The sequence below is a fragment of the Polistes dominula genome, unplaced genomic scaffold, assembly GCF_049000335.1.
Source record: "Polistes dominula isolate Pdom_NZ unplaced genomic scaffold, Pdom_raw_medaka contig_15, whole genome shotgun sequence".
In the NCBI taxonomy this organism is placed as follows: Eukaryota; Metazoa; Arthropoda; class Insecta; order Hymenoptera; family Vespidae; genus Polistes; species Polistes dominula.
In genome coordinates this window covers 8136676-8149427 of record NW_028300915.1, presented here as the reverse complement: position 1 = coordinate 8149427, position 12752 = coordinate 8136676, and the positions used below count along the sequence as shown (strand labels likewise).

General features: G+C 27.1%; 1 protein-coding gene across 4 annotated transcripts; it reads left to right on the top strand.

Moving 5' to 3' along the window:
* Positions 1-532: 532 nt before the first annotated feature.
* Positions 533-11906, top strand: bgm (acyl-CoA synthetase bubblegum family member 1). Of its 4 annotated transcripts, XM_089170385.1 has the most exons (14): positions 533-805; positions 1415-1444; positions 8499-8566; positions 8665-8719; positions 8796-9000; positions 9100-9234; positions 9312-9507; positions 9912-10013; positions 10091-10237; positions 10321-10796; positions 10874-11088; positions 11169-11320; positions 11397-11522; positions 11655-11906. In XM_089170385.1, the coding sequence occupies exons 3-14, from the start codon at positions 8504-8506 to the stop codon at positions 11847-11849; spliced, it is 2067 nt and encodes a 688-aa protein (XP_089026511.1). In that variant the 5' UTR covers positions 533-805; positions 1415-1444; positions 8499-8503; the 3' UTR covers positions 11850-11906. The 4 variants fall into 4 exon arrangements, with proteins under 4 accessions (XP_089026511.1, XP_015186295.1, XP_015186286.1 ...); XM_015330809.2 differs by lacking the exon at positions 1415-1444; XM_015330800.2 differs by lacking the exons at positions 533-805; positions 1415-1444 and adding an exon at positions 7026-7115.
* The last annotated feature ends 846 nt before the right edge of the window (positions 11907-12752 follow it).

Here is a 12752-nt window from a genome sequence, read left to right as displayed (position 1 = left end):
CTGTCCCGTCATTTTCGTACATTTCCAAAGCATTGCGTTCGTCCTCCTTGTATCTAGCCTCCGTAGCCACGTCAGTCACCAGTGACTGACACTGAACTTCCCGTTTAGGCCCTGTCAAGCACTGGTGCCTGACGCTTAACTTTTCGTTTTGCTGCGTGTGGCTTGACGAAGATTTCCGTAAGAATTTGCGTCGCGCTCAACGTGTTAAAGAGGTTTTTGTATAACATTTGAATATACAACTTGCCATACCATAGTTCAAAGATCATTCTATCTGCTTTTTTCTTTTTTTATGTTTAAAAAGTCGTGGAATCTCTTTTTTTCTTCCTTTTGTTTGCTTCAATGTGAAATATAAATGCAATCATTCAAATGATTAGATATTTCAAACCAATCGAAATTCGAGAATATAAGATTTTGGTGGCACAGAATGAAATAAATGATAAACGTCTTTGGGAACGGTCTTTATTAAGGATCATATATAAAAGACAAGTGAACAGAATGTTATGCCAATATTCGCAATCTAAACTCTACAAAGTACACGTATTTCTTTCTTAACCACGTGGTCTTCTTCTCCTTCTAGTGTTATACCAAGCAATGTATTTGCGTGGCATTAGTAGCGTGACCGTCTGACTTATCGAAAGTGTTTTTCGATATTGAGAACAAATAGCTTATTTTAATAGTGTATTTATCGACAACAAAAACAACACAAAAAAAAAGAGAAAAACGCAAACTTTATCTTCGATTATTATTTTTTTTTTTTAAATTTTGCAGGACGTTCGAAGTCGTTAAAACGAAACAAAATAAACAGGTGAGTTTCCTTATTCCAATAACGTCAAGTACATCTGTAAGCCAGTTCATTTAAATCATCATAGATCTACTTTGACCAAAATTGTCACGAACGAGAATAAGTTTTGCATAAATTTTCTTCTTAATGGCTTTTCAAATTTTTCATTATTAATTCTTAATCATTAGTCGATCGATATTAGGTTAAATTATTTGCAATTAAATTCTAAATTTAGAATCTTTTCGTTTATTATCTATTTGTTCTTATTTTTTTATCTATCTTCGTATAATTATCGCTCTACTTATTTCTTAATATCGTTGATCGATATCAAGTTAAGTTATGCTACGATTAGTTTCGTTTAGATTTTCTATGTTGATTTTTAATTCGTTTTAGCGTATCGTGAAATAATGTTTGTTATTAATTGTTTATTCTCTTTTGAAATGAAAAAAAAATGACTAAAATTTCTCTTTTTAAATACGTTAGTTTACATTCACATAAGTACGGATGTTAATATGTTTGTGTTTAATAATTTATCATGAAAAACCGCGATTAATTTTCTGATGTTATCTTGCTAGCAGATTCTTTCTATTATTTTTTTTTTCCTTTTCCGGTTTTTTTCGATCGCGGATTCAGAGTTACTACGCTAACGGAATTTAGATTTTAGTAAGTACCGAAAGATTTATGTTACAAATTAAATTTTATATACAACATTAAAAAAAAAAAATAAAAAAAATAGAAACAACAATTAAAAAATAAGAAAAATTAAAAAAGATAAAAATTAAATGTGTATATGTGTACACAAATTTGTACAAATTTTTGCGCTTCCCGCTAGTTTCGTTTTTGAACTTTTTATTACTAGAATTTAGCCCCTAAATCTTTTTTTATTTTTCATGGATCTTCATTCACGTTCGTGGGTGGATTGAAAAGTTTCGAACCTCAACAAAAAAGAAAAAACTTGTATTTTAAAAAGTAAAAGTTACTTTGATCGAATAAGAAAAATATTTTCTACCCACGTAGATTTTTTCATGTAAAAATAAAACGATCGTGCATTTAAATGTGATTACGTATACAGTAAAACCTGTTTTTATGCGGAGGATAGGGACCGCATAAAAGAAATCGTACAAAAAAATATGTATATGCATATATAGGCGACCCTCGACTTGCACGCATTCTACTTTCGCACAATTCGCTATTTTGAACATTTTTTGATTCAACTCTTTAAATCCTCTGCGATCGGATGTCCCCTGAGAGGGGACGTTAGACTAGCCATCAGATGACAATGCTGTTCGGATAAACAGAACAAAACAGTTTCAGTCTTGCATTATGGTGTGCGTCAACGTGTTGTGTGTTTTGCTAATTTAGATAAATACTTTAAAATATAGTTTTTGGTGCATATTTTTTTACATCCCTGTACTTTCGAACATTCAACATTCGCATACACTTTCAGGAACCAATTACGTGCGAAAGTCGAGGGCCTACTGTAAATCGAAAATAGCTACTATTGAGAATCGTATGAAAAAAGTTGACGATGAATAAGAGTTAATATTGTTTAATCGTGACATTGTTTTTATACGTATAATTATTGATACTGAAGTATATTATGTATATTAATAAACATGCGGACACACGTATTCACTTACTCGTACAAGCATCCTGATACGCGCGCGCACACATCATGGACACATATATAATGTTAATATTATATAATAATATTATAAAACTTTTTATAAAACTTTTTTTATAAAACTATACTATATTTGCATATAGTAATTTTCATATTTTATAATCAGACTAACAATTTCTTATTGTAAATTCTCTTGTAAATTCGAAGATCAATGAGTTAATTTAAATTATCTTTTAAAAAAAATAAATTTCTCGGTCTATTTGTAAGTTTCTTATTACTTTTTTTTATTTTGATTAATTCACTAAACTATTTATATTTAAATTTTATAACATGTTTATGCAAATATTTAATCATTTTATATTCTTTACTCCTATTATTCTTTCAACCTATTCCTTGTTTTTCTTTGAGTTTGTTTTTTCTGATAGCTGCAAAATAAATGCACATATACGATTCTCAATAATTGGAAATTTGTTATTTTGTTAAAATACATTTTACTCTTTACATAAGACATAGTAATACATATAAATACGCATTTAATATACATTTATACGGAAACAATTGTGTATATAAACTTATGCTAATAAAGCATTTGAAGAGATCAATAAAAACGTGACCTTCTTATCCCTTGTTCAAGATTGAAATTATATTTGTAATTCAATGTTCTTTATTATTTCGTTTTTTTGATATTCTTGTATTTTAATGTTGTTTATTTCATTTCAAATCTGCTAATATTTTTTATTTATATATTTTGTATTTTACTTTTTTATTAATTTATTTATAACGATAAATTATTTCATATTTTTTATTTTACATAAAAAGCTTAAAAAAGAAAAAGAAAATGTGTATATTTTGAAACTAGCATTTCGAAAACTTTCCAATAATTTGTTAAATTTCATATTTGACTTAAAAAAATTTTTTTGTTTCATTTATATAAAGTTTATGTATAATTGTTTTAGCTTGTGTGCTTTATTTTGTTACCGAACGATCTTTTTTTAGCGATTTTTACATATTCTACAGAAATGTATGTTTTATCTTACAAGTTATTTGTTCGGTTTTGAGATCATGACTTATTTGCGATTTACTCTCCAATGTTTCACCAACCTTTGAACACGATGACGTAGTTAATAAATTTATAAATAGCTTAAGATCATCTCAAGATCATCGAATAAATTTAAGAATAAAAAGAATAATAGTACATATTATAAAAATGAAATTGTTTTTATTTTTTTTTATTTTCAAGAAATTCATTGAATTAAGTTTTCGATCTGGATCGCACTTAACCCTTTCAGTTCTATGAACCTATTTATGTGTTCTCACACAATTCAATTTAACACTTTATCGAGCGCTAGCTTATTAATTATTTTTAGCTTATAACCGCGAGTCTGACTCGTAGTAAAGAATTCGTGTTATATTGATTATGATTGCGGCCTATATAGACGTCTTAAAATTACTATTTGTACCCAAACCTTGTTTATTTTTGCACAATTCCTTTTGTTGCATCGAAATATACATGTCATAAAAAGTATACATTTTGCACATGTCGAAGAGCTGAATGGCAGACGCGCGACCGATATTCTTGTTTACTATGGCTCGCGCAATCGGCAGATACCGTGTAGGCAAAGGGGTTAACACTTATCGGTTGTCAGTTTTATATATATAATTCTCACTAAGTTATAGCTGGTTTCGATAAATATGCAAATAATGTCCAGTATTTTAACATATTAAGGACCGCTCACGAATTTTCTCGTATTGCGCGTCTCGTATTGTTACAGATGGATCACGAAGTAACCCGTGTTTTTTTAATGAAATGGAGTATACAATCTTATTTTATAATCTTTTCGAGACAACTAATACTATATTTGTGACGATTGATAATATAATTAACATAAAATAACAAAATAATTGTCTATACGCTCTTCTTATATGAATGGTCATTCTTCAATGGTCTAAATAAGCCTATTAATAGGCTTTTTTTGTCGCCGATGCTTACTGAAAAAAGCCTATTAAGGGGTATCACTAATTTGACCGCCTGAAAAAAGGTGATTTTTGAGAATTTTTTTAAAGAAAATTACTGCATGGAATGTTTTAATTTTTTAAAGAGATATTCATGAATATTTAATGAATATATGACATAATTTTTGGACCAAAAAATTTAAAATTAAGCGAGTTATTGACAATCTCCCAAGGCCCAAAAAAGTTCTCCCCCCACTGCTGTAGTTATAGCGACCTTCGCAGTGCATGAAATCAAAAAACCAAAAAGTTTATTAAACTAGAAGGAATTGCTTGTACCATGACTCTCAGTCAAAAAAAAATTGAAATTTAACAAAATGACGGAGTTTTAAAAAAAAGTTTAAAATTTCGTGCGAAAATGTGATGATTTTTGGCCTATCAAAATTACATTTTTTATTCTATCGAAAAACTGGAAAATCATGGTATGGATAAACATATATAAAAGAAGCTGCAACAAGAATTAAATCGATCGGATGATTTGTCTTCGAGTTATAACTGCAGCAAATTTGAAAAATGTAATTTCGAGAAAAATGCTTTTAAATTTTCAGTTACTGATTTAATCGTTTTAAATCAAGAAATATCAGATGGCTGTAATTAAAAAACCATGTGAGATATATACTTGAAATTTTAATATGTTATTTTTAAAGATATAAACTATGGAAAAATATGCAAATAAAAAAAAATTGTTTTTTTCAAAATTTCACACTAGTGGTGCCCCTTAATCAGCTTTTTGTCGCCGACCGATAGCTTATTAATCGGTTGACATGGTAATGAACAATTATTATCATTATATGAACAGTAATTTGTTATTAGAATTTTGTTAGAATTTGTTATTAGAATCTGCTAGTAGAATCTGCGGCTAAGCGACCGTTCGAACGTGCATATTCTGTTAAAACCTTGCGACCGGTAAAGTATTTAAAATGGTTACGGGCACGCGCATATGTACGTTTACTACAAGCAAACAATGAAATTAATGATTGTCTTCAAGAAATGTTACTATTTCATTTCAAATTATTTCAAGTATAATATTACTATATTTGTAGTAACTAATATTATATATTACCAATTTATTTAATTATATCTCTTCACTATTAATGATAAAAGTCATTACAAATGTAGATAGTAAAAAAACGTAACTAAAAACTATATAATAAAGGACATTTACAGTATAGAAGACAGTGAAAAGATTCATTTTGCATAACATTGTGAGTAGTTATTGTGTTTCACTTTCGTTAATATATTTAATAATTTATTGCAATAGTTAATTAAAGCAGATGTTCAAAATTTAGTTTAATTTAGGCAATATTTAATTTTGTATTACAGCTGTGATTTATTATACTAATTTATACTATCGGACATAACGATTAATTAATAACTTTACTGATTAGGTAAATTTTAACTTAAAAATTTTGAGCAACGTTAATTCTAATTAATGAATTTGTTCATATTTCATGTTTCTAGTGGATCCAAGGCCAAAAATTATACTTTAGTAAATTTAAAATAATATATTTTGATTTATATAACTTAAAATAATATTTTTTGTTCTTATGGTATTATTTTTATGATCCTTTATACTATTATTAATATTGCAATTCACTTTACATCTTTTTTTGCTTATAAATAATATACAGAAATATTCGGAAAATGGAAGTACAAGTGAACATAATCAACTATTACTTGCTTATTGTAGCATTATATAATACTATCTGATAGCGTGTTTCTATTTTTTTTTTGTCATCTAATGTAACAGCAATTATCCAATATTTTAATGACATATTTATTCAAACGTTACTTAATAAAAGAAAATAGATACGTCATACCCGATTTCACATAATCAAAACAAATTACTTGCACGTGATTTTCAACGTGATTATTCATTTTCTTGTTTTAGAAAAATACATATTTATATAATAACATAATAATAACATAAGATAAGAATATTTTATAATCTAATAAACATCAAGAAGAAAACTCTAAAAATGATAAGATAAATAATTTGGAGAATTGGTATCAAATATTTCGTGAACCTAAAAACGTTTGGCTATAAAATTTGTACTAAAGTTAAAATTGTTTACTCTATAATTATATGTTAATTATATATTGTATGTTAATATTATAATGTGTTAATTAATTCATAAATAATAAACTCTTTTATTATTGCTTGTGTAATAGTATCGTTCCATATAAATTTGCCTGTACATACGCATCGTCGACGACTCGCGTATATGAGCTGTTAGTAACGAAAGGGTTAATTTATAATAATTAATACATTATTATATTGTATGTATTTAATACAAAAGTATTAAAAATATTTGTGTTATTCAAATATAAAAAAGTAACTACGCATTTGGGCATGCCCTCTAAGATAAAGAGCTGAAATTTGAATTTAATTTTTGTTTAACTTATGTTTAACAGAACTCTTAGAATATGTTCATCAGATACATAATAATAATAATAATAATAATAATAATAATAATAATAATAATAATAATAATAATATATGTATAAATATATTATAGAAAGTTTTTAATTTAAACGCAGAATAAAAGAGAACATAAGAAGCATATTTAAATTTCGCGCTAAAGGGTTGCCCGATATTTTGTTATTGATTTCTGCGAGTTCAATAGTTCTCTAAGTACAATTTGACATACACGAGACGGGCGTAAACTGCTAAAACCATGGTTATTCTACTTTGCAAAGGTATTGAATTAAATTAAAAACTTGATTTTTAAATTTTAGTTGTAAATTATCTATCATTTAATTTGCATTGCTTTTTACATAAAGGAATAGAACGTGAAAGAAAAAGTATGTACAATGTATTGCGTACTCGGTAATGTGAACTTTGAGTTCTTTGCGTAACTATTTACTGTGTTTTCAAATATTAATTGATAATAGCATTTATCAACCGTTTATAGAAAAATATCGTATAATTCATCGATTGAAAAATATGAATTATTAATAAAACTATGAAGTATAGTTTAATCAATGTGACAGGTATTAGTCAAACATGCATTTACTATACGATTATTTTTATTTATTTTCTCTTGATTAATCATGAATACATTAGTCATTCGATTGATCGATATTATTGAAAAATATTATAAATTTATTATAAAATTATAATAATACGAATATCTTTAAATCGATATAAAAATAGTTCCTGTAATATACGATCAACGTATAATTGATTGATAAATATTTATCATTGTTTAAATAATAAATTAAATTAAAAAAAACTGATTTTTTTGAAATCATGAAGATATATACGAAGAGGGAAATGGGAAAAGGAAAAATTAAAAATAGCTAAGCGGTAAATTTAAAAAGTAAATTATATTGCGTACCACAAGCAATTACTTTTGAGTCTATTGTACAAAATGGTTTAAATTTTGTTGAAAAATAGAATTAGTATTTGTATGTGATTTGCATAAAATGTCAGAAAAAAGAAGGAAAAAAAAGAAGAAAAGAGAGAAACAATAATAATTTAGTTTTCGACTTTGCTCATACATCGGCCGATGTGCATTACGTATGGCAATAGATAAAAAAATAAGAATGTATTGTTATCATCGTGTATATATGTTTTTCTTGTAAAATGAGCGCTAATCTTTTGCGAGTCATTAGTTCTCTTCTATTCGAATCGAGTTTATAATGTATGTGCTTTAATAACTATATTCATATTTGTAATCTTTTTTTGTTTTGATTAATTGGTATGCAAACAATCTTTCTGAAATACCGTTACATTGCAATAACAGTGTTACATTTAATTATGTTAGTATTATTCTTCGACCAAGCGGAAATTCGATAAATCACAATAGGTCGAAAGTGTTGGATGATATATTGCGCGGGATAGTTGAATTTATGTTATCTTAATAATATTTTTTAAATCTCTAGAAATGTTATCTGATTGATAACAAACATCTAGTTTGTTTTTTAATTATGTTTTTTTAAATGTTGTTCTTAGTATTGTTAACAATAAACGTATAGATTGGATAAACATGATTATTAAAATAAATCTGATTTGGCAGTAAGACACTAATGGTTTTAGGATTTTTATTGTGATTATTCTTTTTCTTTATTACATTATAGAAAATATGACTGCAGTGCAGCCTATTTCATTGAACAGTATTCTTAATGGCTATAACAGGACTGAAAAGGTAACAATTTTATTTTCATTTATCTAAATGTACGGTTACTTTATTTATTACATTATTTATTATAATCTAACATATGTTTTATTTATTGTGTATCATAGGGACTTAATGAGCCTCACATTCGATATGCGGTAGCTAGTCAAACAGGCTTAGAAGGTAAATTTTTATCACATACATATTTTCTCTAAAATATGATCACAATGCCTAATATTTTTTTCTCTATAATTTTTAGGCCCAGATCAGGTGTTAATGTCAGATGTAGATGTAACAACAGAACGTTATGGTCGAGTTAGGATAAAATTAGGCGAAGATATTAATGCAACTTTACCTGTTTCCATACCTGGTATTTTATCATCAATAGCCAAGAAATATCCTGATCATTTAGCTATGATATCACAACCAGGACTGGATGGTACAAATACAACATACACTTATAAGTAAGTGCTTTTTAAAAATATTATCGATCGAGAGCTTGAATTTTTGATACACATTACGTATACGGTATTCATTGTTTACTATTAAAAAATAATTTATAGGCAATATGAGACTGAAGTAAGGACCGTAGCCAAGGCATTTTTAAAACTGGGTTTAGAGAGATATCATAGTGTCTGTATTTTAGGATTTAATAGTCCACAATGGTTTATTTCCGATATCGCTGCTATATATGCCGGGTAAGAAATCAAATAAATGAAAATATATAACATTATTGAAATATCATAAATCATAATATGCATAATAAATGTTTCAGAGGGTTTGCTGCCGGTATTTACACGACGAATTCTGCGGAAGCATGTCAATATTGTGCTCAACATAGTGAAGCGAATATAATAGTCGTTGAGGATTCTAAGCAATTGGAAAAAATATTACAAATTAGAAAGAATTTGCACCATTTAAAAGCTATTATTCAATATGAAGGAATCCCTAAAGAGAAAGATGTGTTAAGTGTAAGAATATGTAACAGTATAATATATACATACAATGGGTGTACAAAGTATTCGTACACCGATCAATTTGAAATAAAATGTTGTGAAATTGTAGTTTATTAACTAATTTTTTATAAAGAATGAATTTATTCATATTCTTGAAAGTTTCTATAATAGATATAATGAAACAAAAAATAATTGTTTTGAATAAATTAAAAAATTGACAAGGAAAACGAAAAACTCGGCAGAAATATACGAGCAAGAAGTATTCGTACAGTTCTTATTTCAAATTATTTACAAAAGAGTTTGTATATAAACCATAATGTAAACACATGATATATGATTACTTTCTAGTTACAATTGCCCTCGTCAGTATGTATATTCAATTATTTTAATAAAATATTATCAATTTTGTATTTTTTCAGTGGCATGAACTATTAGAAATCGGTAAACAAGAATCTGACGATAAATTAGAATCTATTCTAAAAACTATTGGTGTTAACGAATGTTGTACATTAGTATACACTGTAAGTAAAATGATATAATCAAGATTTCATTAATACGCATTATCTAATTGTATTGACGAATATTTTGAATCTTCTAGTCTGGTACAGTTGGCAATCCAAAAGCCGTTATGTTGAATCATGACAATCTTATACACATTACACGATCCATTAGGAAATGTGTCAATTTTGAACCTGCTAAGGAAACTTTGGTCAGTTATTTACCATTATCACATGTTGCAGCGCAGGTAAGAGATATCAATTAGATGAAATAAGTTAATAATAATCATCAAGCAAATTGATTCATTTGAATATCGTTTTATAATTACAGTTAGTTGACATATTTCTGAGTATGTCTTTAGCAAGCACAATATATTTTGCTGATAAAAATGCTCTTAAAGGAAGTTTGATAGAAACATTAGTTGCAGCAAAGCCAACCGCTTTCTTAGGTGTTCCAAGAGTTTGGGAAAAAATTTATGAAAAAATGCAGTTGGTAGCGCGTAATAATTCGCGTATCAAAGCTTGGATAGCAAGTTGGGCTAAAGCACAAGGTCTTCTTTATAATACGAACAAAATGAATGGTATTGATTATAAGCATTGGGGTTACGTTATAGCTAAATGGCTTGTCTTCAATAAAGTTAAGATAACTTTAGGTTTAGACAAATGTAAATTTTTCTTCACTGCAGCAGCACCTTTAAATATAGAAGTTAAAAAATATTTTTTGAGCCTAGATATTCCTATAATGGATGCATTTGGTATGTCCGAATGTAGTGGGCCGCACAGTATAACTTTACCTGACAATTACAGGTAATGTGAATAAACAAAAAAATTTTTAAACTTCACGTTATTGACATAAAAAGGTATACAATTTTTTGTCTATTAAGGCTAGACAGTGTTGGTACTGTTTTACCTGGTTTTCGTACAAAATTAGAAAATATTAACGAAAGTGGCGAAGGTGAAGTTTGCATGTACGGTCGACATATTTTTATGGGATACTTGAATGATCCAGAAAAAACTAAAGAGTCCATAGATGAAGAAGGATGGTTGCACAGTGGTGATCTTGGTAAATTAGATGCTGACGGCTTATTATATATTACTGGTAATTATTATGATTTTTACTTTTTCTTAATCATTTTTTATGAAATTATTTCAATGATCATTATTGTTGCTCTTATTTAGGTAGAATAAAGGAACTGATTATTACAGCAGGTGGTGAAAATATACCACCTGTACATATCGAAGAATTAATATTATCTGAATTACCAGTTCTTAGTAATGTTTTACTAATTGGAGATAAAAGAAAATATCTGACTGTTTTAGTTACATTAAAGGTAGATTACGATCGATACGTTAAAAAAATTGTTTCAAATAAGAATATCAAAATAAAAATAAATAATATTTTTCTAGGCTGAAACAAAAGCAGACACTGGTGAACCATTAGACGAGTTGACTTCAGATACCTTAAGATGGTTAAAATCTATAGGAAGTAATGCAAAGACGATTAGCGAAATCGTGAATTCAAAAGATCCACTTGTAAATATTCCCTGAATATGCTCCCTAAATACATTTCAATTTAATTTATAATTATATATTATAAATTAAATTATAATTTGATATTAAACTAAAAATGATAATAACTAAAAATTATTTGTTTTTATTTTTTAGGTATATAAGGAAGTAGAAGAAGCTATTAAAAGAGCTAATACAAAAGCAACGAGTAATGCACAAAAAGTACAAAAATTCCGTATTCTACCGCACGATTTTTCAATACCAACAGGAGAATTAGGTCCAACATTGAAACTGAAAAGAAAAGTTGTCTCTAATATGTACGCTAATTTGATTGAAGAAATGTATCAATGAAAAATAATTCAAGGTACATCTATAGTTATATATATATATATATATTTAAATAATGAATATTTTCGATTATATATAACAATAATTCAGCATATGAAACATTTTTATTGGGATTAAACAATTTAATTATATCGATCTGCGATATAGTTCCGAAACGCCATATCGGATGCTTTAATATGTTGAATATTTGCGATATTATGGAAATGATTGATATATACGTGTGTATATTACACGTACTTATAGAATTATCTTTCATATACAAGTAACAAAAAAAACTATTCTACATTCATATCCGTCTAAAAGTTAAAATATTATATATATATATATATATATATATATATATATATATATATATATATATATATATATATATTTAGGGTGGGTCAAAAAAATGACTTTTTTTTTTTCAAGTGCCACGGAAAAATGGGTTGCTAGACACCTTAAAACAATTCTCACCAAATATGAGCTCTTAATTTTAATAGGAAGATCCTCCGCATCGCAGTTTTTTATTTTTTTTTCAGTCTAATAGATTAAAATTCATACCTCATTATTTATTGATTGTACAGAAAAATATTTTAGACGAATTTTGTAGAAAATTTAATGCTCTACAAAAAAGGTATCTTAAATTTTTTCCGTAAACCTCACCATTTGAATGATATTGAAGATTTAAATTTGATGATTTTTAGACAAATTTCATTTTTGTTTATGAATTTTATAACTGGACAATAAATGGCTATTATAAGATGCGCAATACAAATTTTTGTAGGAAATTAACTGCTCTATAAAAATGGTGTCTTATGTTTTGGCGATTAAATTAAGCGTTCAAAAGATATTCATCATCAAACTTTCATGTGTACTGATTTTTGTCTCTGAATATCTTTTAAACGCTTAATTTAATCGCAAAAA